A 26168-nucleotide genomic window follows, 5' to 3' on the forward strand; every position below is an offset into this window, starting at 1 on the left:
GGAGACATGCCTGAACTTGCCAAGTCTGCTCCTGCTCCAAAGAAGGGTTCCAAGAAGGCACAGAAGAAGGATGGCAAGAAGCACAAGTGTAACCACAAGGAAAGCTACTCCATGTATAATTTACAAGATACTGAAGCAGGTCCATCCCAATACTGGCATCTTGTCTGAGGCCATGAGCATTGTGAATTCATTCATCAATGCCATCTTCAAGCGCGCTGTGAGCAAGGCATTGTGCCTGGTGCATTACAACAAGCGCTTGACCATCATCTCCAGGGAGATCCAGACCGCCATGGGCCGGCTGCTGCCTGGGGAGCTGGCCAAGCGTGCTGTATCTGAGGGCACCAAGGCCATCACCAACTACACCAGCCCCAAGTGAATAGCTTCTTCTACTTTCAAAAACCAAAGGCTCTTTTCAGAGCCACTTAAGCCAGACACAGAAAGACAAATATCACATGTTCTCACTCATATGTGGGAGCTAAAAAAGCTGATCACATAGAAGTAGAGAGTGAAATGACAGTTACCAGAGGCTGGGAAGGGTGTGTGGGGGGGACAATAAAGAAAGGTTGGTTAATGGGTACAAGCATACAATTGGATAGAAGTTTGATAGCAGAGTACGGTGACCGTAGTTAGCAACAAAGTATTGTATGTTTCAAAATAGCTAGAAGAGAGGACTTCAAATCTTCCCCAAACACAGAAATGATAAATACCCGAGGTGATGGACACCCTAAATACCTTGACTTGTTTATTGCCCATGCTATGCATATAACAAAATATCACATGTACCCCATAAATATGCACAAATATAATGTCTCAATAAAATAAAGAGGTTTGGTGATGTTTTTGTGACCAGAAATATGCTGTAGGAACAAAAATGAACAACGAGAAAATGGCAGAACTGACCCTTCTACTCCCTGAATGAGTTCTGTATCAGCAACATCAACAGGTATGAACAATGATGACCTAATCTGATCTCACAAGAAGACAGCTAAACCAAAACTTACCACACTGAAGACTTAGAAATATCTGCTACCATTAAACCCCACCTTGAGCATATATTGTACCTTGAGATATTAGCTAATGATGGCATCAAGTTACTATAATTATCACGATACTTTAAAATGAAACATCCAAAGCGTGAAAACAAACCTCTATGATTTTTTTCCAGTTTTAATGTTTTGATGTTTCAAGTCATGTGATATTCAATCCAGTACTTCGCAAAATACTGTTACACGTAATGATAAATATTTAGGAGCCTTTTCTGAGTTTCCGTAATTGAATAGAGAAAAAACAAAAGTCCCATACCATTGCGAAAACATCTGTTCTTCATGCCACAGTGAAGCTAGCTGCTCTAATGTGTAGGAAAAAAAAATGATGTCAAACTAAAATGCATTCCTTTGTCAGCAAATATATTTAGAAGACATATAGAAAACATTGCCGAAGATTGGAAGAAACAAGCATTAGAACAAGTTATGCAGTGTGGGAGGTTTTTGCTATACAGACATTGGATGGAAGTACAGATATTTCTAACGTGCCTCTGCTTGAGGTATTTGCTATATTCTATTTCAATAATAAAATCCCTTTTTTTCTGAGCCACTAAAGGAAAGATATTCCAAAGAAGATATTTTCTACAAAGTAGATGGCTTCTTTAACAAGGACAATGTTTTACAGGAAAACTGTGTAACTACCAATGAGAGGATTGCTTTGTCCTTGGACCCCTGATCTCCCAGCTATTTGAGAAGTACCTTATTTTCGTGATTCTTCCTCTGTTGGCTCCCTAAATGTTATTCCTCAGGATCCCATCCTGTAAGACTGTGAGGTAAAGTAGATTAATTTAACCAGAGTTCATGTACATGAAGTGTCCTAAAGGAAGAGTATAAGTCGGATGGCCTGGATTGCCCAACCCAGATAGGCAGATATAGGGAGAATTCTAATAGCTTTCTTTAATTATAGCTCTTCTATTTTTTTCCCCATTCAAAACCCTTATAGGATGGCTCTTGATCACCTATTTTCTAGAACTGCCCCTGTAGCATGATTATTCTGAGGTATACTTGCTAACTAACCAACGCCAACCATTTCCTTCCGAGTCCAGAAACTGATCGTGAGGCCAGACCATTGCTGGACAAAGTATATAAATTGGAGACAATAGATTTTTTTTTTTTTTGAGACAGAGTCTCACTCCGGTGACCTGAGTAGAGTGCTGTGGCGTCAGCCTAGCTCACAGCAACCTCAAGCTCCTGGGCTCAAGCGATCCTCCTGCCTCAGCCTCCCGAGTAGCTGGGACTACAGGTGCCCACCACGATGCCCAGCTAATTTTTCTATTTTTAGTAGAGACGGGGTCTCACTCTTGCTCAGGCTGGTCTCAAGCTCCTGAGCTCAAGTAATCCTCCCGCCTCGGCCTCCCAGAGTGCTAGGATTACAGGCGTGAGCCACCGCGCCCGGCCCAAGACAATAGATTTTAATTCACAGATTATAAGACTAGACATGGACTAGTCCTAGAAATAAGGCAAGTTTAGTTCAAGGGTTCACCTAGGCTCTCTTTGGGGCTAGCCCTGGAAGGACTGAGCAGCCAAGAGCTATAATTTTAGGTAGGCTCTGACGCTATTCCTTACAGTGTTATCTATTAGATCACCAGAATTATCTGGAAATGGGAAGTATATTGTAGAGTGCATTCTTTCTTCATTACTGTGGTCAGAATATCTTTAAACTTAGTACTAAAGAATGATGCATATACAGAAAAGTACACATATCCTAAGTGTGTGGCTCAATAGACTTTCACAAGCTGGGGACATATAGCATCCGCATCAAGTAACTGACCACTGCCAGCATCCACGCCATGCTCCTTCCATTATGCTGACTTCTAACATCATAGATGAACTTTGCCTATTTTGTACTTTATAGAAATTGAATTGTGAAGTGCATATTATTTTGTGTCTGGCTTCCTTCATTCAATATTATGTTTTTGAGATTCATCCATATTCTTGCAGGTGGCTGTTGATTCTTCATTCTTGTTACTGTGTAGCGTTACATTGTGTGAATGTATTATATTTATCCATTCTGCTTCTGCTGGCCATTTGGAGTTATTATGAATAACACTGCTAAGAACATCCTAACATTAGTTTTTTTGGTGGCCATATGTACAAATTTCCTAGGAGTGCAACTGCTTGGGTCAAAAATATTTGCTTTGAATTTCTAATTTTACTACGAAAAGTCTAGATATATTATTTGTTTCTACTCCTGGCCCTAAAAGCAGAAGATATGACCAGAAGAGCTAAATACGGCATCTCTCAAAGTATATCCAAGCACATCTTGCTTCTGAATCACTTGGGAGCTAGCTTGAGCAGGCAATTCTTTGCTCAGTGATGTTTGAGAACTGTGTGTAGTGGAAACAGTCAGACAAACCTAATTTTAAATCCCATCTTAATCAGTTAGTATTTGATCTTTGGAAAATTACTTAATGCTTGATTTCCTTACTTATAACATGGGGAATAGTGATTCTTATTTCATGGGTCTGTAGCTTTGTTAAATGAGATAACACATACAGAGCATTCAACACAGTGCCCAACACAGTGTGCACTGTGAATGGTTGTTCCATTTCTGACTTGCCCACAGAGAAAACGGAGTGAGACCTCTAGCCTCGAACCCAGTATAGAACAATTACCTTATAACTAAGCAATTTGGAGGTACAATAGAATTTATTATTACGTGACTGAGCCTACAGTCAATATTAGGCACACTAGAGATGAAGCACAGAAGCCTGCATGTACCAGGAATGGGCTTTCAACATTATTTGGTTGGCAATAGGCTACACACATCATTAACGATGTTTCTATTCACCTATTATTGTTGTTGTTATTTTTCTTAAATGACAGTTTAAATAACCTCCAGCGTCCTTTTACACTGATGTCAGGTTCAGCGTGCATGAATTACCAAGTGGAAAACAAAAACGCCAAGTCAAAGACTTTAGCAGGAGGTAGGAGATTATATGAAAATGAATCCTGCTCAATAGGCTAGCCCCGTGTGGCCCTGCACATTATTACACAGGCACACACTACCAGGGTTTCACTGCTTTATTTTCTAATCACTGTATTTTCAAGTCTGCCTTCAAGATCGTTGAGTGCTAAACTGTCTCTTTATCCCCAAGCAAGGTCAGCTTCCCAGCCTCCCATACAACCCGATTCATGCTGGGATAAAGAGGAAGGTAGGAATGTTAAAACAATAATGCTATGGTCTGAGGCCAGCAACGGGTAATCAGATCCTAGCAAGGTAGAGGCTGTTACCTGGGAGATTATTGGAAGAAAATAGGCCTAGCTTGCAATGACTTAGTTTGTTCCTACCTTCCTTGCTTTCTCTTTTTCATCCTGCCTCCAGTGATCTGACAAAATAACTCTTTTTCTGCATTTATTTCCCTACGATCATTAAGAAGCCTCGTGTGGGTACCAGCTAAAGACACAAGAATTTTAGGACTATGGCCTGACCCATAGCTAGACTTTAACCCCACATGCTAAGCTTAAATGGACAGACTCAGTTAAGAAAGGACCCTATAGTTCAATGCCATACTGCCATGCCTCAAAGAAGCCCAATGTTGCAAACTTCCATATTATGAAGTAGATAAATTAGGAGGCTATTGTTCACATTAAGAAGAGATTTAATATAGGTTTCTTTAAACAATGAATAGAATATTCCAAATATGATTCAGAATACATTCAACTTTTCTGAGGAAGCATCTGAAGAATAAAGCAGAAGACTGCAGAAGTGGTTTGTACAAGATCAGTGTAAAATTCCAAAATGCTTTGTGAACATTTGCTATTCATATTTAGCCAGTGTGTCTTACCTTAAGACCATTCAACCTATTTTTTTCTTTACCCCAAATGGATAAAACTAAAAGGAAGTGAGGAGTGGGATAGCCCCGACTTTTGATAGGAGCATCAGGTCAAACAGAGCATACTGCAGTAGACCATGTTCCATGGTGATAAAAGCTAGAATCACAGTCAAAGTACTAGAGATCATCTATCCAACTCATCATGAATGATAGAATTGGAGCCCAGAGAAAAAAGTGATTTGCTTAAGTCCACACAATAATTCAATGGCAAAACTAAGACTGGAATGAGACTATGGGCTCCAGTGAGTAGAGACCAAGCTTTAACATATTTGTCTCGCCAGCCTCCCGCCCTTTCGCTGTGGACCACCTCCCCCCGGCCAGATCTGGATTTGCCTTGATGGGGGTTGGTGTGAAGCCCCAGAGGCCACAAAGGAGCAGATCCATTTGCTATCATCACTACATCTCATCAGGAACCAACCCAGCCTTTCCACCTCTCCCTATTCCTAGCCTGGGGGCCTCTGGAGAGGAAATATCCAACTTCCCAGGCTATCCCAGAATTACACTTCTGCACCTGCCAGAACTAAGCCACCATGACTTTTCCTCCACCTTGACAGATCAAGCAGAGGCTATCAGATAGAGAAGGCTTCAACTTTCAGCACCCTTCCTCTTAGAAGTTATTCTTACCCAAACCATCCTTGCCAGCTTCCTCACCACCACAGTGGGAGAGATCTCTTTTCCTCCCTGAAGCCAATCCTTCCACTTGTGCACTGGAGTCCAACCCCTCCAGCCTGAGGGACATTCCCTTCATCAGTTGCCCCCATCATCTCCACTCTCTCCCTCTCTCTGTCCCAGTGGCTCTTTCCCATTTATACTTAAGTACAAGTTGTTACCATCTTAAAAAAATGAGCCAACCAAAAGCTTTGACATCTTGGACGGATGAAAGGAAGAAAGAATAGAAGGAAAGAAAGATGGAGGGAAAGAAAGATGGAGGGAAAGAAGGAAGGAAGGGAAAAATCTAGCCTCTGTTGACCCTAAGACCTGATTTATCCACCTCTGGGTATGATACATTCTATCTGCTTCCCCTCTCAGTCAAGCTTCCACTTCCCTACCTCCTAGAGGCTCCTCAACCTGTTGCCATCTGGCCTCTGCTCCTACCACTTCACTGAAATATCACCTCTGACTTCTTCTTTCTAAACCCAAAAGAGACTTTTCCTTTTCATCTCATTTATCTCTCTGTTGAATTTAGTTCTATTGGACATTCCTCCCATGAAATTTACTCTGTCCTTGGTCCCCTGATCTCCTAGCTATTTGAGAAATACCTTTCTGTCTTCTTTTCATGATCCTACCTCTATTGCCTCTTTAAATAGTCTTCCTTGGGGTTCCATCCTGGAAAGATTCTGGGATAAAATAGATTAACTTAACCAGATTTCATGTAGAGACAGGCAGATATAAGGAGGATTCTAATAGCTTTAATTACAGCTCTTCTATTTTACCCCCTCTAAGAACCTGATAGGAAGGCTCAGGGTCAGTTACTTTCTAGGTTTAGCCCTGTAGTAGGATTATCCTGAGGCACTCTTCCTAGCTAACCATTTCGATCCACCTCCTTCTCAGTCCAGAAACTGACTCAGTTTCACTCTCATCAATTTCACTGCCTCAATTTCACTTCTATCTCCTCCGTGCTGATGTCTCCCAGATCTACATCTCAAGCTTGGAACTCTCTCCTGAGTTCCCAAACCAAACATTAACTAGACACCTCCGAGAGGAAGTCCCCGTGGTATCTCCAACATAACTCTCACGAACTCTTCTGCCCTGGTGCCTCCATCTCAGTGATGGCACCCACTGGCTGGATCCAGAAAACGAGTCTTCCTTGATCTTTCCTTGACCCTGCCCTCCTCTCAGACTCAGTTATCAAATCCTGGGGTATTTACCTCTTTAATTTCTTGCATATCCATCCAGTTCTCTCCTTCCCCACTGCCCCTCCATAGCTCCTAACTTATTAACTCTCATCTACATGACTGCAACAGCCTCCTAACTGAAACAAAATAGGATAGCATAGAAAATATGAGTGCAAAACATGAAGTAAGGAAAAGTGATGCTTGGTTTCAGTTAAGACTACATATATATGTGTGTACTGTGCAACATGAAAAGTATCATCGTGGGTCCTCAGAGTTCATCCTGCACAGGGCTAGGCAGGTATCTGAGCTCCCTCTAAAGCTACATGTGGCCACTGAGCACTTGAAATTAGCTAGTCTGAATCGAGATGTGTTGCAAATGTAATATATACATTGGATTTCAAACTTAGTATGAAGAAAAGAATGTAAAATATCTCATTAATAATTTTTGTATTTATTACATGTTGACATGATAGTATTTTGGATATATTGTGTTAAAATATATTATTAAAATTAATTTCACCTGGCTTTTTTTTTAACTATTTAAACTGTGGCTACTAGAAAAATTTTAAATTATATATATGGCTCAAGTTGTATTTCTATTCGATAGCACTGCTCTAAATGGCCAGAATGTGCCACCCACATGGGGGCTTAAGATGCCCTCAAAAATAGACTGGTCCTTTCCATGTCCCAAAATATGTTTTCAGGTCAAAAAGCGGAATCTTCTCTTCAAATGCAGGGACTTGTCTTAACTTGGGGATCAGATTAACATAGTCCTCCCCACTGGGAAGCACTTTTCCTCAATGGATAAAATATAGCTTATAAGAAAGTCTAATATGTTAAAAGTCAAACTTCCAAAAACCTCTCTTAAGGGATTTCAGCGTCCTGGCATGCTTCCACATACTAAACTACTGCCTATGTTAAATGGAAATGATCTTTAAGGGCAGGGGCTATGGATTCATTTCTTTTACTTCTCTCCACAGAACCTGGTACATTGCTGTGTCTGGAAGTTGTTAACCACCTGGCTGACTGTGGGTCCTGTGGGTAGGGGATGGTAGGGGTTGGTAGGGGACTGAGGTTCCTCTCACTTACCTTCTAAAGCCATGCATCACTGAATATGTAATAAATCCCCCTCACTGCCTGATGGAGGACATTTGCACTCCTTTGATTTCTATGTGCTCAAACACCAAAATAAAACAAAGAAACTAGCTATCTTATATTTGATTTAGGTTTATTTCCTCCATAAGGAGTTTAGCATTAAGCAAATGGGAAGTTGGAGGGGTAGTGAGAGAACAAACTTAAAAGAATGGAAGAAACTAATTCATTGACTCTTTGCTCAATACACCTGACTATTATCAATCTGCAAGAAATGGATGTTGCACTTGGATGGAAACCAGTAGGAAGATGTCTAATAATAACCTTGGGCAGAATTCCAGTTGACCACAGTAAATGTCCAAGGAAGCTCATGTTCATTTATTTTCACCAATACAGCACATTAAGAGTATCTTGCTTTTAAAATGCATGCTGCTCTGGGTGGCTAACTAGATGGTGATACTAGTAAAAGAAGCCATTGATGTTTCTGGAAATCTGAGCATCTTTTTGAGCACTAGTGGGCAAGTGTCCTACCTCCCAACTGACATAATGCACCTTCTGCAAGACAGCAGTCTGTTGGCACTGCTCCACTTTGAAGTAAAACCTGAAATGGACTCCTGCTAATGTGGCATATTGAACCAACCCTTTTTAATTTCCAAGGCCTTCTCAGTTGATCCATGATACATACATCTTCATGGAAGTGACTATTGCAGGCTAGAATTACAAATTACTTCTGACAGCAGAGTGTACCCCTAGAAGAACTTGACCAAGGTCATTAACCAAATCCTTAAGCAGGCAGCTTTCAAGGTGACTGGGCCTTGTTAGAAAGGGTTTATGAAGCACCTGCTGGGCCCCAAGGCTTTGTCTAGGCATAACCTGGGAGCTAGGGAGATATGAGGATACAGTCCTTGCGCACAGGAGTCCTCATTCCTTAGGAGTTAGGTTTCCAAGGAGGGCTGTTACATCATATCACACAAGGCCACTGAGCTTCTTGACAGTCAAGTTCATAAGTCACCTTACATCGTGTTTAAGCAGGAAAATGGTAAAAATGGAAAACAAGCCAAGGATCAAGAATAAACATTGTAACAATAAAAAGAAGAGTTTTCAGAAACATCTCAAGCCAGAGTACCGTGGTAACATGGTAAAGGTAATAAGATTACATTCCTGAAATGCAGGCTCTATCATAAAACCTAGGTAATATTTTGTTATTTCTTTTCTAATTTTTGCAAGTATTATTTCATTCTATTTACTCCTCTCCTTTCTTATATTTTCCTCCAATGAAGAACAAGGCAGGTGGAAAAACAACATGTATTCTTTTCAGAAAAATTTGCCCTTGAAACATGATTCAATCATATCCTCAATATCATTATCAATTTGCTATTGACAGGCATCTAAAATATAGATGACTTTAAAGTCCTGTTTATTCAGGTATGCCAGCTTCCCTCTTCATTTCAACAACTGGGAGAAGGAGCCTGCCCTCTGAAGGGGAATCTAAGTGTGGAGTTTCATTCCTAAGCAGGCCCCTGGCAAATCTTTCGTTCATTTTCCAAAGTTAGTTAAACAACTCAGTAGTCACGCCCGACTGATAGCTGTGGTGTCAGTGACCCACGTGTGTTTTGGGGCAATACGCTTGGGTGCTGGAAGAAACACAGATTTTTATATAATTTGAAATACAAAGATATTAGCAAAGCTACAAGATTAACGAAAACTACTAAAAACCACAAAAAGAAATGTTAATTTTATGTTTTGACTTGCTGCTCACTCTCATCAACAAACTTTGTCATTAAGTAATTAACATGTACCTTAGTTATTAAGTAAAATCATTAGCAAAGGAAAGTTGGCCTATGAAGTGTAAATCTAAATTTAGAATATAACCAACCCTACAGTGATCAAAGTTTGCTAATAAGAAGAAAAGCACTTCAAAAACTTTAGTAGTGGCTTATAAATTGGTTGCAAGCCCCTGTTTAAACAGAGCCAATTTTCAGTAGCCCACAATAATGATGAACAACATGGAAAATTTTTATCAAAAGTAGATCGAAGCAAATTGCTTCAACAGTTCAACTTTTGTGCATCCCTATCACACCTGCACACATGTATGATACACACACGCACACGCACACACTTTAAAACAGAACTGCCAAAAAGATGGGAAGGGAATGTATCTCACTTATGAGTGTGTTATAGAGAAAAGATCTTCCACTTTTCAGATGTAGAGCTCTGGGTTCAAATCCCACTTCTGCTCCTTCAAAGCAATGTGATCTTTGGGGAAGTTGCTTACCCTCTCTGAACCTCAGCTTCCTTGTTTGGGAACCTCACTTCCCATTCCTAAAATGGATGGGAAGTGAAGTTGTAACATTGACAGCTTTGCATGGTTCTTGTGAGTTACCACCCGGAATGAACTGTCACAAGTGAAAGTGGAAAGCAACTTAAACTTTCTTCCTTCCCTTAATTTTCTCTACCCACCTCTCTGAGGCAGAAGTAACCAAGGAGCAGAATAGCTAAAAGGTGAAAAGGGAAGGAAAAGAAGAAGACGCAAGAGAACGAAATGATACACAAACTGGAGCTGGATGCCACCTTTCTCTCCTCTGTTCTTTGCCTCTATTAGGAAGGTGTGTGATGCAAATTTGAACACTGAGTTTACTTTTAAAAATACATTCTGGCCCAGTGTGGTGGTGTGCACCTCTAGTCCCAGCTACTTGGGAGGCTGAGGTGGGAGGAATACTTGAATCCAGGAATTCGAGGCCAGCCTGGGCAAGATAGTGAGACCCTGTCTCTAAACACACACACACACACACACAGACGCACACACAGTGTTCTTGTAACACACTTTTAGCCGTCATTTTCTTTCAACGCTAAACTATGAGTTGTTTAGTGGCTCAAAGAAATCCCTTAGTAACAAATTATTGGAATAGTTTGTATCCCATAAGAACATAGACATTATATTGTATATGTCATTCAGTAGGTGGCTAAAGTGCTAGAGAGCAATTAGTATTAAACTGCCCTAAGAAAATATATTTTAAAAAAATAGAAACACATGAAGAAAAGCCCACAGGGCTCTCATATAACTTCCTCAGTTTTCCTGCTTTTTAGGAAGTTGTTCTAAGCCCGCTTTGAACCCTTATTAACCCTTATTAAGAAATAATAGTTCCATGATGGGTCAGCCTTCAAATCTGTGAGCCCTCATTTTGGGGGGGTCACAGAAAATGCTACATTACAAAATCTTAAAAAAAAAAAAAAAAACTCTTCCCGGGGTCAAACTCCACAGCCAATCAAAATATTGCACCTTTTTAACTTGGGGGAAATCGCTAAAGAATAGCTTTAACTAGTGTGGTTTTTTTTTTCTTGATTTGGGGATTCAAAGAGAAGTCTCCCCAAGTTCCACACGACTTCAGCCCACAAAATACCCATCACCCATTTGGTGTTTTTGATTCCTTGAGGACAGACACATGCTGAGGTGGTTGGGAAGGAAGGTTCACATTTACCTAAGGGGTCATAACCGGTGGCAGAGAGACTGATTAAATTTGGGATACCAGTTACTGAGATGGGAGGAAGCTGAGTGCCCCGTTTCCACACTTCCGTTATTAAAGGCATGCAGTCCCTTTTCAAATAAATGTAGCTTCCCCAGGTTTCCACCACCTGGAGAGAAACCCTGACAGCACACTCTGGAAATGTTTCACAATTCATTTTAAATGTACATTATTTCTAAATACATCATCGAGGGACTCCTATTTATTTATTTTGAAATTTTCAAACGAATGGGAAAGTTTTGCTTCCATGTCGTTTTCATTTTTCCCAAATTGGTATTAGGCACAAAAATCAGTTGAGGAACGAATCATTCCTTAGCTACAATTTAGAACTTAAGAAGGGACTCGTCCCAAGCTTTGTAAAGAGAATACCATTTTAAAATCGCACTGTAGGATTTTTACCTTCAGACCAGAATACACCTTAAAGGAAAAAGGCCATCCCCTCTTCCCAAAGCTCAAAACCCAGCATATCCCAAGCAGCCCTTTTCCTACCCAGCCAATACAATAATGCTTTGTAAGCTGAGAGCAGCGCCCGGTATAGAAGCTAAGTATAAACAGCTGAGAAAGATTAGGCGGCAGCTCCATTCTCATTTACATGAAAATCCTCTAAGCATCGTTTCCCTCGCTGGCTGCGGGCGCTTAAGGAACTCTTTTATGCCATAGCCACGTATACATTTGCGTCCTTTGTCTTTACTTACCAGTCGAGGCTGTGGGCATGTGTGCTCTATTTCCTCCATGGTTTCTGAGGGAGGCTCATTGGAAAGGGATTTTGGGATACCTGTTTCTGACTCAGCATCAGTGGTAAGTACTGGCATGGCCAGTGAATGCTCCCTTCAGCTCTACACCCTCTGTCAGTCTCCTCCCAGGCAGAGAATGTTTTCTTTGTCACGTATTTTTCTCTTCCCTACCCATCCCCCTCCTTCTTCCCTTCTTTCTGTCTTCCCTAGGGGAAGTAAAGAGGTTATCTCCCGCCCCTTTCTTCTCGGAGAAGCCAAGAGGCAAGGCCTCAGTTTATCACTATAACAACCAGACGACACTGGAGCGGCTGGTGCGGGATACAGTATCCTCATTTGCATGGAGCGCGCTGGTTGGCTACTGTCATCATAGTACCACTCCGCCGGGGAGCGGCTGGGCCCCATTGGCTGGCCGGCCGTACCCACGGGGCTGAACTTGCTGCTTTTGTTTCTTCTGTTTAATTCAGTTGCAAAGGTCTCAGTCCTTTCTGGGCTTAGGGACCCAGGCTGCACTACCCAGATAAGATAAAACCGCTTCCTGAGAGGCCCAGATGCCTTGAGAAAGAACATAGCAGATCTCCACTAAAAAAGGGCCATGTCCCTGGCATGAGTGTATGATGTGCTGTAGTCAGAATATTTGCCAAATAGGAGTCACCTTGAAGACAGAGCCACTTTTGAGCCTAAAATCACTCACTGTGTCAATTGCCAGCTGGCCTGTCCGGACGTTCATTGTGGGCACCTGAGTGTGCAACCCCTGAACTGCGTGCAACATGAACACTGGCAGATCCCCTGAGGCCTGGTGGAGCCCTGGAGCCTACCCCTGGGGCTGCCCCAGGAGGAACTTTGAAGGAGGTAGACTGTCTTTGACAGCCTGCCTCCCACCTCTGGCTGCCCTCCCCAATTGCTTCCTCCCTCAGCCACTCTTCCTCCTCACTAGCTATTCTGAGTTTCCTCAAGGAAGTCTTGCTGTTGCCTGTCCTTCAATACACTGTTTCATGGTCTGGTCTATTAATCTCTTTGCTCCTATTTTACCAGTCCTGGGTCCCATTTCCTAAGCACCCTGTTTTCAGGCAAATGCTCATGGCAATCAGAGAAACATCCCAGATGAGATGTTAAAGATGATGTGCCTTAATGTCTAAATTGTCTAGGAACATCCACATTTTAAGAGGGGCATTCTGAAGACACACACTCAAAGAATAAAACTTACAAAGGTATTCGTTCTAGTGAAATGTCACACTTTTAATATTAATAAAAATCATAATAATCGCTAGCATTTATTAAGCACAGGCACAATGCTAAGTACTTTACCTAGATTTTGTTTAATCTTCATAAGAACCCAAAGAGGTAGATCCTACTATTACCCTCATCGGAGCATCCTTACAGGTGCTCAGTTTCTCAAAGTTCATAAATAATCGAGCTGGGATTTGAAGGATTTTAGCGGGGTCGGGGGAGAGGCGGGGAGCAAGGATGTAGCAGGTGTAGTAAAAAAAGAAACTAGGTAGGAGTCCTCTTAAGACAAGTCCCTCCCTGGGCTTCTAAATCTTTCATTTTTACCTACGGCAGTGGTTTTCATCCAAGTGTGGTCCACGACCAGCAACATGAACAACAACATCACCAGGTAACTTGTTAGAAATACAAATTACTGGCCCCATGCCGGACCCCAGACCTGATTCAGTAGGTCTGGGGTGGGGCTGGAATTTGCTTTTCTGAGTTTCTGGGAGATGCTAATTCTGAAGGTATAAAAATCATTCTTTGAGAATCAGTAGCCCAAAGGATGGGATAAAAATACCAGCCCTGCCCCCCTCACAGAATTGTAGATCAAATGAGATATCCTGTGAATGTCCTTTGTAAATTAGAATGTGCTATGCTAATATAAGGGGACACTATTTTTATTACTCCTCAAATAAGAAAAGAGGGCTAGCCCTAAAGGAAGAAAAATGGATTCTGCAGCAGAGAATTACAGTTTGATAGTTATAGATCTTGCCCCATTAGGTAAGAATGACATCACAGGACAGCATTATTACCTATAACAAGAGAACTCCAGTGATGCTTGGGTCATCTGAAAAGGAACCACTTCCTTCCTACCCTTTCTGCCCTAATGGAAGCACAAAACACCTCAAGCTGCAGGTTTAGCGCTACCAGCCCATCACCTGGAAGAGCCTAGCCCTGCATCATGTTTAGGAGCCCCCTTCCCTCCCGTGCTGGGTGATGTGAGAGTGAGATTGTTATTCCAATCTCAATATTTTCTTTGCTTTTGAATAGTGGTTCTCAAGGTGTGGTTCTCCAAGGAGCAGCAGCAACAGCCCTGGCAACTTCTCAGAATTCTCGCTCCCCAGCCCAGACCTACTAAATCGGAAACTGAGGTGGTGGAGCCCAGGAATCTGTGTTTTAACCAAACCTCCTGGTTTTGGAGGCACTCTGACACATGCCAAAGTTTGAGAACCACTGTCTTAGAGTCACATTGTTAAGCACCTAACTCCCACTGTATTCTGGGCCACTGAGCTATCCTTTTGGTTCCTAATTGGTCCTCTAATTTCCTCTCTAGAATGGGAGGCTCACCTGTTCACCTGAGTATTTAGCAGAGTTCTGATGTCAAGAGGCTGGACCATACCCTTATACCCCCAGCCTTTTCCATCTCAAAATGGGCAGATGACTCCTTCCTCCTCTCCTCATCCTCTTCTATCCCATCGAACCAAGATCCTGCTTCTGCCTAGGATAAGTATCTTCACTGTGTCACAGATGTCAGACCCTTAGCTCTCAGTGCCACTCTGTGTTAAGTCCAAGTCACACCTGACACTTAATCTTCCCAAGTCCTTGAACCTTGCAATTTAGACTTGTCTAACAGCCCTGAGGGTCAGCTCTATAATTAATTCCATTCCCACCAATCCTACTTCAGCCTAGTCTTGGTTTCCTCCTGCTCCTCTCCCTGCAGTCTGGTGATCGAATTCCAGTATGTCTTCAGTCCTAATGGCAGAAATAGACGCTTTCAGGCAAAATTCTTGAGAGAAGTCCTTACCAGATCTACCCACTTTAAAGACCAGTCTTGGCTGCTACTGCAACCTGATTCAAAAACTTCTTACTAATACTCGAATGGGCTATTTTAACTTAGGGGCATTGTAATACTATCAAGACAATTAGTTGAGAATGACCAGTTAATTCCACACTATGGAATTAAATATTCCATAACCCTAGGAGTTGCGAGGGGCTAACTATAAAGGGATAGCAGGAGGGAGTGTACCGGAGTGATGAAATTGTTCCGTATCCTTATTATGGTAATGGTTACACAAAATCTATGCATGCGTTAACATCATTAAAAACTCCTTGGAGGGGCCGGCGCGGTGGCTCACGCCTATAATCCTAGCTCTCTGGGAGGCCGAGGCGGGCGGATTGTTTGAGCTCAGGAGTTCGAAACCAGCCTGAGCAAGAGCGAGACCCCGTCTCTACTAAAAATAGAAAGAAACTAATCGGACAACTAAAAATATATAGAAAAAAATTAGCCGGGCATGGTGGCGCATGCCTGTAGTCCCAGCTACTCGGGAGGCTGAGGCAGAAGGATCGCCTGAGCCCAGGAGTTTGAGGTTGCTGTGAGCTAGGATGACGCCACGGCACTCACTCTAGCCCGGGCAAAAGAGTGAGACTCTGTCTCAAAAAAAAAAAAAAAAAAACTCCTTGGAGGACATTTGTCAGTAAATGCTAACAGCCTTTAGAAAGTTCATACCCTTTGACCCAGGGATTTCACTTGGGAATTTAGCCCAAAAGTAATAACCAGAGAAGCACAAAAATAATTATGTACAAAGATGCTTAATGCAGAATTATTTATAAAAGGCAAAAAAGATACAACTTACAGCAACAGTAGGAATAGTTAAAATAAAAATGAAGTATATCCATATAATATAGTATTATATATGCATTAAGAGTCATATTTTTGAAGAAATCCTAATGTTATGGGCACATATTAACATTATAATGTCAGTGAGAAAAGCAGGCTACAAAATATGATTCCAAAAACATGATCCCAATTATGTGATATGTACATGCATAGAAAAAAGCACTGGAAAGAAATATACCAAGATGTTAACAGTGAAATCTTTAATCTGTGGGATTATGGGAGAGTTGTGTTTCATTTTTTTTTAATTATCTAAAATGTCATGTTATACTTTTTTGAAAAATATTTTTCTGCCTATAACAAATGCTCAAAAATAAGCATATATAAGTCTTATAATCAGAAAAAAAAGAACATTATCCTCTTCTCCAAAGGCATCAAGGACTGGATATTAGTGCGAGGGTGAGGCAGAGTGGTTATCTCGTGAGCAAATAGAAAGGTGCACGGATCAGAGAGAGAGGAAACAAGAGAGCTGAAACTGAGGAACAAAGCTGGGGCAGAGACCTATCCCCAGTTAGCAGAGGCAGAGGAAACCGTACTGGAGGCAAGCTGTTCATAAAAGCCCCAGGGAATGTTTGGGGACAGGACTCCCGAGTTCTGTAACCGCTCCAAGTAGGGCACGCCTTCTGTGAGAACTCGTTAGTTCAGTGCTGCCCCTAAAAAGCACCATCAATATTATTTTTACCATTTCTTGAATGCCTCTTATGTTCTTAGCACTATGCTAGGAACTTATCACGGACTACCTATAACCCCCACAACACCCGATCAAATAGGAAGAATAGCCCAACTTTGCAGATGAGAAAGCCAAGCCATGGAAACCTTCACTTAAGCTTGGAAGAGACCTACACATGACATCCTTCTTCCTACAAGTGGTCTTCACATCAGCAACATCAAATTGTTAAAAATACCATTCCCGAAGACCTGTAAGGAAGAACTAAAATAATCTCTTTGGAGCAGATGCTGTCTGAACCCTGCCCAAATCTCCTTAGGCCTTACCATAGTGGCTATGGTGTTACCATAATCAACACCTGGCCCACTGCCTACTGCCAGCACGTGCATCTCTCTACCTGAGGGCTTTATCTGGTCATTGGAAACCCCCGCCCTCCCAACACCACCGTCGGGGCAGAGCTGAAGGACCAGAAAATTAACAGCTCACAACCCTAAGAGCTCTCAATCAATGACTGATAGGCGTCAGTGTATAAATACCCCGGTTCCCTCAGCCCTCAAGTGGAGTAACTCTGAATTACATGCTCTATGCTGACTACCAGAGTACCAACTGCCACTGTGGTTGCCTGCTAAACAGCACCCTGTATTGCTGCCTTCCTTTTCTTGTCTCACTTGCCCACACTCCTGTGAGTGTTTCTTGGGATCACCTCCCAAATAAACTACTTGAACTTGAATCCTACTCTCAGGGTTTGTTTCTGGGGAATCTCAGTAAAATACCATTCTAGTGCCCCATCATAAAGTTCCATTATGATGTTTCTTATGGCAAGGACACCTTTCATATACTCATCGCATGTGGATAAAAATGAATCATAGCATCGTATATAGATATCTTTTAGCCCACTTTTTGAAGTAGGCATTACTTTTAAGCATTCTCTTCTTTAGAAATACTTTTCCCTTCTATTTTCCCATCTTTAATCTAGTCATGCTACCGGAAATTTTATATCCACTGCATAAAAATGTTAGGAAAACTACTGAAAATTTAAGATTATTTAGCTACAGTTTGTACGACAGCACAGATATCAAACTCCTCTTAACATTTATCAAGAAGGCCACGTTGAAAACCTTCATTTCAAATCCTTTCCCAATACCATCACTTCTGACTCCACTATTTCTACCACATTTCCTTTTTTATTCATTTTTTTCTTCCTGCTTCAGATTTACCAGACAAGGAATTTATTACAAAGAAGGAAGGGAGATGGAAAACACAGGGTGAAGTTGACAGAGAATTTAAGATTCCCCAAAAAGCGTTATTACCTCCTATGGAATTTCATTACCTTTACACCTCTATTTTGAACCACATTCCTGGTTGTCCACATGTGGCTTAAGGTTTGGGCCTAACACCTGACATTCCAGAAAAAACTCTACCATACTAAGTAATGAAACCCATACATAAATCGTTTTTACCCACTCCAGGGAAATTAGGGTAATAAAAATATTTTGCAATGGAAAGCATTTCACCCCTCACTTGGTGCTTTTACACATTTTATTATATCATAATGCCACTCTGAGATTGACAAGTTTTAATACTGAAAATTTTCAAGTGAGTGACCAAATTCAGAGAGGTTAAGTGACCTGATCATGGTCACACAGTAAGTGGTAGAAGTATCACTTCAATCCAGGTTTCTTGAATCAAAGTTCAACACTCTTTCCCACCAAACTACACTGCCTCACTGTTTGATATACAGTAGTTAGACTTGCTTTATTAACAAGGTTGCTGAGCTAACTCATGCATATCTCATCATCCAATATAACCCCTTCACCCCTTTTCTGTTGAATTCATATAACAGGAAACCCTCTTCACTTTTATTCACTCAGTTCATTTCATGTCTGTGCAACCAGGGATCTGGACTCATTGTAGGTGCTTGAATTTACTTATGACAAAAATAAACACAGATACATCCCCAGACTCACTAGTGGGTCAAAAGCAGGGCTGATACAGGTCCATGGCTTATAAAGGCCATTAGCGGAAAAAATAACGGTGAGATATAAAAATTGTCAGAATTTCAAAACCTATTTTTTTAAAAAAAAATAGAGAAGACAGAATAAAATTCTTTTTTTTATTCTTAAGACGGATTTTCTTTTTTTTCCTCATTCTATAACAACCAAAAAAAGAATTGACCTTCACTTATCCATTTGCCCAAAATTTATTGAGTCTCAGTGTGGTTTTAAGGTACTAGGAAGCAACTGCACAGACCCAACATGACAAACCTACTGCATAAATGAAGCTAAGGCTAACAAAATGTCAGCTTACATCTTCTATTTAAAAGAAATAAATATTTGACATAAGTCAGATGGATAAGCAGTAAGGAGCTCCAAAATTCTCAGCACTCGAGGACACCGTATTATAGGGGTTACATCTGTGTTTGAGGAGGTCTTAAAAGAGATATGTTTTTTTTTAAAACGAGATGTATTTATCTAAATCCTGATGATAAAATCAGCTGTAGCAAAACAGATATGATGGCAGGGGTTTTTGCATAAATTAAAATTGCCCTTAGCTGGAGTAAATCATTCTTACTGACATTAGCAGCTGTGTAGTTTATAAAGAATTATTGTTGCTATGACTTGGTAGTATTTATAAACACTTTTATTTTCTAAGTGCTTTACAATCACTTATTGTCTAATTAATATCTAATCATCTGTTTACAAGTAATAATCACACACATAGCATGGTTTAATCAAAACTCCAAATGCAGGCGCCATCATACTCAAGAATGCTGTGTAAATTTTGGTCCCTTCTTCATGGGGTTTGAGTCCAGACATGTGACTGAAACAGATAACACAACAGAAAAAAAAAAAAAACGGATAAAGATTCCTCACTTGGATTTAAGCATAATTTGGATTCACAACTTTTGCATGCAAGATATATTATGTGAATGTCAGTAGATAAGTAAGACTATAGGTAATTTTCAACACTTAATGGCTCAATTTCACACACATATAAAATTTTAATTTATTTAACAAAATTGAATGATAGTTTATGATACATGTACAAGGCTGGGCACCGATTAACATTGAAACTGTTAGTCACAATAACTGTTTCAGTGATTTTAATGAAAAGGATCAAATGTAGTGAAGGTGGCTTAGGGACCTTGGAGGTTAACAATCTAACCAGGTTCAAGTCTAGACCAAATTATGACCAGTACGAGCACCTATCAGTCAATTAGCCAATGTAAATGGATGTACTGCTGTCTCCCTTCAGTCTCCCCAAGTATTAATATTATTCTATGAGCAATTATAGGAACCATGAAAGGATTTTTAAGTAGGTGAATGATATGCATATTAATCCAGTTTTTTTTTCTCCCTAGGATGAAGTTTCTTACACGTAGAATTGCTGAGTCAGAGTACTTGCATTTTTAAGGTTTTTGATACACGGTTTTTGATACTCTTATCAAATTATCCTCCGGAATGGTTAACCACATTTATATTTCTTCATATACTCCTAAAGAGTTGTCTTTCTTGGTTATTGATCTGCCATAACCAGTTTTTCTCCTTGCTGTCCTACCAGACATAGTTTCCAGTGCTACAGCAAATACTGCAGGGTCTTGAGGATTTTGCCTGGGCTTTCTGAATGTCATACAAATGAGCTTGACTGGCAAGTGAGTGGTCAAGACCGTCTGATGCCAGGAAGGATACATTCCTTCACAAGTAAACTATTATTACAGTCCTTGGACTTTATCCTAATAGATTTCGAATGACATGGTCTCCAAAATGATATTTTATCTTGCAAAATCTGCTCTCAGAATCTTTGAATGTTCAAAGAGAGATTTGGTTTAATCTTCTGTATTAGTTTCCTGTGGCTGCTGCATCAATTTACCACAAATTTAGTGGCTTAAAACAACACAAAGTTATTCTCTTAAAGTTCTGGACCAGGGTCAGAAGTGGGCTAAAATGAATGTATCAGCAGGACTGCATTTCTTCTGGAGGCTCTATGAGAGAATTCATTGTTCCGCTGCCTTTTTCAGCTTCTAGAGGCTGCCTGCATTCTGTGTCTCCTGGCCTGCTTTCTTCCATCTTCGAAGCTGGCAATGGCCTAATGCCAGCCTTTGCACATCTTCTTCTCTAAGTCTCCTGCCTCCCTCTTTCACTTAAAAAGACCCTTGTGATTACACTGGGCACCTTTGAATAATCGAGGATAATCTCTCCCATCTTAAGATCTTTCATTTAATCACATCTATAAAGTCCCTTTTGCCATGTAAGGTAACATAGTCACAAATTCTGGGGATTAGAATGTAGACATCTTTGGGAGACCATTATTCTGCCTGTCGCACTTTCCTTCACCAGGGCTGGACCTGATATCTCATCTCCAGATATTCTGAACAATACATTGTCTGTAATTTTAAATACTTAGTAATTTATGAAACTCTTTTCTGTGCCGGGCACAGGCATTATGTCCGGCTTGCAGATAAAAATTGTTGCTTAGAGATAATAAATAATTTGCTCGAGGTCATAGAGGTGGTCAGTGGCAGAGCTGAGTTTTATTTTTTAATTTTTTTGGAGACAGAGTCTCCATCTGTTGCCTGGGCTAGAGTGCCACAGCATCAGCCTAGCTCACAGCAACCTCAAACTCCTGGGCTCAAGTGATCCTCCTGCCTCAGCCTCCGGAGTAGCTGGGACTACAGACATGCGTCACCATGCCTGGCTAATTTTTTCTATATATTTTTAGTTGTCCAGCTAATTTTTTTCTATTTTTTTAGTAGAGACGGGGGTCTCTCTCTTGCTCAGGCTGGTCTCGAACTCCCGAGCTCAAACAATCCGGGCCTCCCAGAGTAGAGCTGAGTTTTAAATTCAGGGCTGTTGGACTTCAAAGCCCTCACTCATTGCATGCTGCCTTGGTATCTCAACATTGCCCAGGCGCTGCTCATTTTGCTGTCTTTGGATAGCCTTCATGTTGAAAGCTTTTCATTTAGTTTGTTTGACATTTAATGACACAACCTAGCTAGATAAAAGCTTTTATTAAGCCACTATAAATCTCATATTTGACCCATTCAATAAGTGCAGGATATCATCACAAGACACACAACCAAGATGATGTCCTCACATCCTCTAATAAATCTTCCAAAAAGTAGAATTGGATGGGGTTTTCTTCTGCAATACAAGCAGAAGTAGACTCACCAGGTTCTCTGTGAGTGAAGTATAAATCAGAAGAACAGGTGGTGCTCATGAGAAATGATCTTCCCAAAGCCCACAAGTATATCAAATATCCTATTCTTGAGAAAGAGAAACTAGCACTTCAGGGATGTCTTAATCTGTTTTGTACTGCTATAACAGAATACTACAGACCAGATAATTATAATGAATAGAAATTTATTTGGCTCACAGTTCTGGAGGCTGGGAATTCCAAGAGCATGGTTCCAGCCTTTGTGCTGCATCATCCCACGGCAGAAGGTAGAAGGGCAAGAGAAGGTGAAAGCAAGAGAGCAAGAGGTGGTTGAATTTGCTTTTATAACAAGCCCACCCTTGTTGTAACTAACCCATTCCCATGATAATGACATTAATCCATTAATCATCTCTTATTAGGTCTTATTAGGTCCTAACCTCCCAACACTGTTGTATTGGGGATTAAGTTTTCAACATATGAATCATAGCCAGGGGTCTAAGTTCATCTCTTAATAAAGTCTCCCATCCTCTTTGCTTCACTCCAGAAGATTCTCAAACTTAGTTGTATATTAGAACCATCTACAGAGCTTTCAAAAACACTGAGGCCTGGTTCCCAACCCCTAGAGATTCTGGTCTAATTGACTTGGGCTCAGCATCAGGGGTTTTAGAAGTTCAGAACCAAAAAAAGATTTCAGAACCATTGTAGTGACGAAGAGATGATGAGAGACTATTAATACACAGATGTTGACCCCCAAATGATATGGCTCTCTTTTTTCAAGAATCTCTATTTTGTTTGCATTGAAAGAAAGAAATCCCTATTAGTGTATGTGTCCCAGGAAGCTGGCTATGTAAAAGCCTTCAATATGTCCAAAAGCAATCATTTTAGACATCTAGTCTACTAAAATGCCAGATGAGAGGCTATGTCAAATGGCTAAGGGTGCTCGAAAGTAACTATATGCACTCAATACTTTTCTGTCGAAGTCCACACTTGCCTTAGGAAGATATTCTCATGAGTAAGCAAGTAAGCAAGCATGGGATAAGCACAGCTTTAAAGAAAAATAGTCCTTTATTTCTGAAAAATGGTCTGGATAACCTCACCCCATCATTCAATTATAGGAACTCAAAAGGTATAAAACCATTAGCAGTGAACCATGGCAGTCCCTAGCACATATAATACTACCATTGCTCAAAACATTTTTGGAATAAGTCCTTAGAAATTTTCATCATGGCAACTTTATAAAGCCATTCATGAAAATGAGTTATTATATAATCAAATCTGAACTTTTGTATCTAAAAAGGTATTAACCAGATTTATCATGCACCTATCAAACTTTGATCAAGTTGTATTTGTTTCAAAAATATCAGAAATATCCCTTGTCGACATGATTGCGCCCCTAATGATATCCAATAAGAACAGAGGAAGTGGCATACTCTGGTGAGAGATTCCTGAAGGGCTAGAGATACTCACTGTGAAGTTGACTTTAAGTGGAAAGTTCCAAGTATCTAAAGCTAGGCTCTGATGCTAATTTTTGTAGAGTAGAGGTTCTCAAACTGTAATATGCATAAGAATCACCTAGAGAACTTCTTAAACCACAGTTTCCTGGGCCCCATTCACAGAGATTCTAATTCAGTAGACCGTGGTAAGACCCATCAATTTGAATTTCGAACAAGCTTACAGGTGTTGCCTGAGGTCTACACTTTGAGTAACACTGTTGTAGAGCACTTACAAAAATGTAGTTAAGTACAGGGGATCTTCAGTTGAAACTGTGAAGATAACAGTACTCATGGAAATATATAAGTTCTATTATTCTTTTTTTTTTTTTTTGAGACAGAGTCTCGCTCTGTCATCCAGGCTGAAGTACAATGGCATCATCATAGCTCACTGCAGGCTCAAACTCCTGGGCTCAAACCACCCTCCTGCCTCAGCTTCTCCAGTAGCTGGAACTATAGGCATGTGCCACCATACCTGGCTAATGTTTTTATTTATTTTTGTAGGGATGGGGTCTAGCTATGTTGCCCAGTCTGGTCTCAAACTCCTGGCCTCAAGCAATCCTCCTACCTTGGCCTCCCAAAGTGCCAGGATCACAGACTTGACCCACCGCTCCTGGCTATTATCCTTTTTTAAAAAAACAGACAGAAATTGCTAAAAGGACTTAGGAGCCAACTTGAAGAAGACTCCTGCCAGCCAAAGATGGAAAGTTTAAGCATCAATAAGGATAAGAACTGCAATGGATTGAGACTCATCAACTATGTTTAAATCCATGATTTCATAATACTACCCAAAGAAACCCCCAAATCTCATTTGTCTGCATTGAAGGATGCTAGGGAACAAACACATTAGTTCAAAAACTGGGAACTAGAAAGAAAGAATCAAATATTTATTTTACCTTTCCTATACAAACTGTCCCTCTGGGTGACCAAACAGTGAGGAGAAGTGCCTCCTCTTAGAATGAGTAATCAAGAAGGTAAAAAGGTAATAAATTATCCCCACTTTATAACCCCTAATGAATGATTGGGTTCAGGCACTTAGCATCAACTACTGCTAACATGACAGAAAGACAGACAACCCCAAACATTACCTCTCCTGATACAAGTACATACGCCACCTATGAAATAGTCTGCCAAGTAAATAGAACCTTGGCTTTGATCACGCCTCTTATCTGAGACCAATTTACAGGAAATACAGAGGGATAAAGGAGTACGTTAACACCACAGGGATGCAATCAGTGAAATATAGATTGTGGGAAACTCTATAGGACAAACCTAGTTTCTTCAACCAAAAAATTGCAAGAAACTTATAGATTAAATGAGATCTAAGATACATGTCAATCACTTGCAATGTATACACTGTATTATTAGGATCCTGATTCAAAAATTCAAAACCCTGTAAGAAAAAGATAGCATTTATGAAACAATTAGAAATTTGACTGCTTTCTGACTGCTATGAAAGACTTATTGTTGATTTATTTAGGTATAATGATAGTATTGTGTTTATGTTTTCAAAACTTTATTTTGAAATATATGATGAAATATTTGCAGATGAAATACATTGTCTGCATGTGGGGAGTGCATAGAGCTCTGGATCCGTGGTTCTCAATTGGATGCAATTTTGCCCTAAGGTACCTTCAGTGATGTCTGGAGACATTTTTGGTTGTCACAATTTGGGGGTGGGGGGTTGTGCTACAGGCATCTAGTTAGTGGAGGCCATGGATACTGCTAAACACCCTATAATGCATGGGACAGTCCTCCACTGTAGCGGAATGGCTCTGCCATGGCGTCCTAATGACCTTGAACGTGAATATGCAGGCAAAGGCTTGAAGTGCAGCTCATCTGAGCCTTGGAGGATGCCTTCTGATCCTCGATGGGAGGCTTGTGAGGAGTTGCTCTGCGGCCATCTCCCACTCACCTCCTTATCTCCATTGAGAAACTGTCATGACAGTTTCTAGTACCCTCCTTGTTTTAGTTGAGATATGGGACTTTCTGCCCTGCCACTCTCGATACAAAGTTGTAGAATAGAAAAACACGTAACTGCAATCTACAATGGGCTCCTCAGTAATGGGAGTCGAGGTCATCTGGCACCTTTTGTTTCAGTGTTGTCCTTTTTCATGTGTGGGACAAAGACCTCAGGAAGCCAGCACCATTGGCTACTGTTTTTTTTTGCTGTCTATGTAAGAAATACACTATCTGGATCTAAAAGTGATTCATTGTGCTTTTACCAGTCGAATCAGTCAGACCTTGGCCTTGCCTTTCTTGTGTGCTTGATACACATAACAAACAATTATCCTGCCCAAAATGTCAATAATGCTGAGGTTGAGAAGCTCTAGATGAAGCAAGATTGGTTATGAGTTGATCACTATTGAAGTGAGCAGAGGAGTATATGAACAGTACAAATGGTGACACACTATTTTGTCTAATTTTGTATATGTTTAAACTCTCCATAATAAAAACTATATTTTAAAAAAGATAAAAATTGATCACCTTGCTTTCCTAGCTATCTGGCACTTTAAGGACATATACTAAGGCAATATACATAAATGCAGAAACTTTGCTATCAGATTTCTGGCTTCACCACTAAATTACAAACTGTGTGTTCTTGAGCAAATACCTTAACCTCTTTAAGCCTCAGTTTCTTCAAAAATAAAATAAGGCTAATAATGTGCCTGACAGTTTTGTGGGGAGTAAATATAAGTAAAGTGTTTAGCTGAGTGCCTTAAATAAATACCTTTATTAGACCATCTTTCTTTGTCCTTTTTGTCTGCTACTTTTCAATACAGAAATGCAAAGAGCCCTTCTTGTTATCTGGACAAGTAATTTTGATCCAGTTAACTGCTTTTCAAATAATTCCCTGGAAAATGTAGATGGTTCCAGTATGGAATGTTTTGTTGCGAGGGTTTTTTTGTT

At 40.5% G+C, this 26168-nt stretch overlaps 1 protein-coding gene across 1 annotated transcript in view; it reads right to left on the reverse strand.

Moving 5' to 3' along the window:
* PCYT1B (phosphate cytidylyltransferase 1, choline, beta) overlaps positions 1–12356 on the reverse strand; it is a 75698-nt gene extending 63342 nt beyond the window's left edge. Inside the window, exon 1 of the mRNA XM_012656348.1 lies at positions 12026–12356. Coding sequence (XP_012511802.1) covers positions 12026–12142 — 117 coding nt within the window. The 5' untranslated portion in view covers positions 12143–12356. The remainder of the gene's footprint in view (positions 1–12025) is intronic.
* Positions 12357–26168: the final 13812 nt, after the last annotated feature.

This window comes from Propithecus coquereli, unplaced genomic scaffold, assembly GCF_000956105.1.
Source record: "Propithecus coquereli isolate 6110/MARCELLA unplaced genomic scaffold, Pcoq_1.0 Scaffold50, whole genome shotgun sequence".
Classification (NCBI taxonomy): domain Eukaryota; kingdom Metazoa; phylum Chordata; class Mammalia; order Primates; family Indriidae; genus Propithecus; species Propithecus coquereli.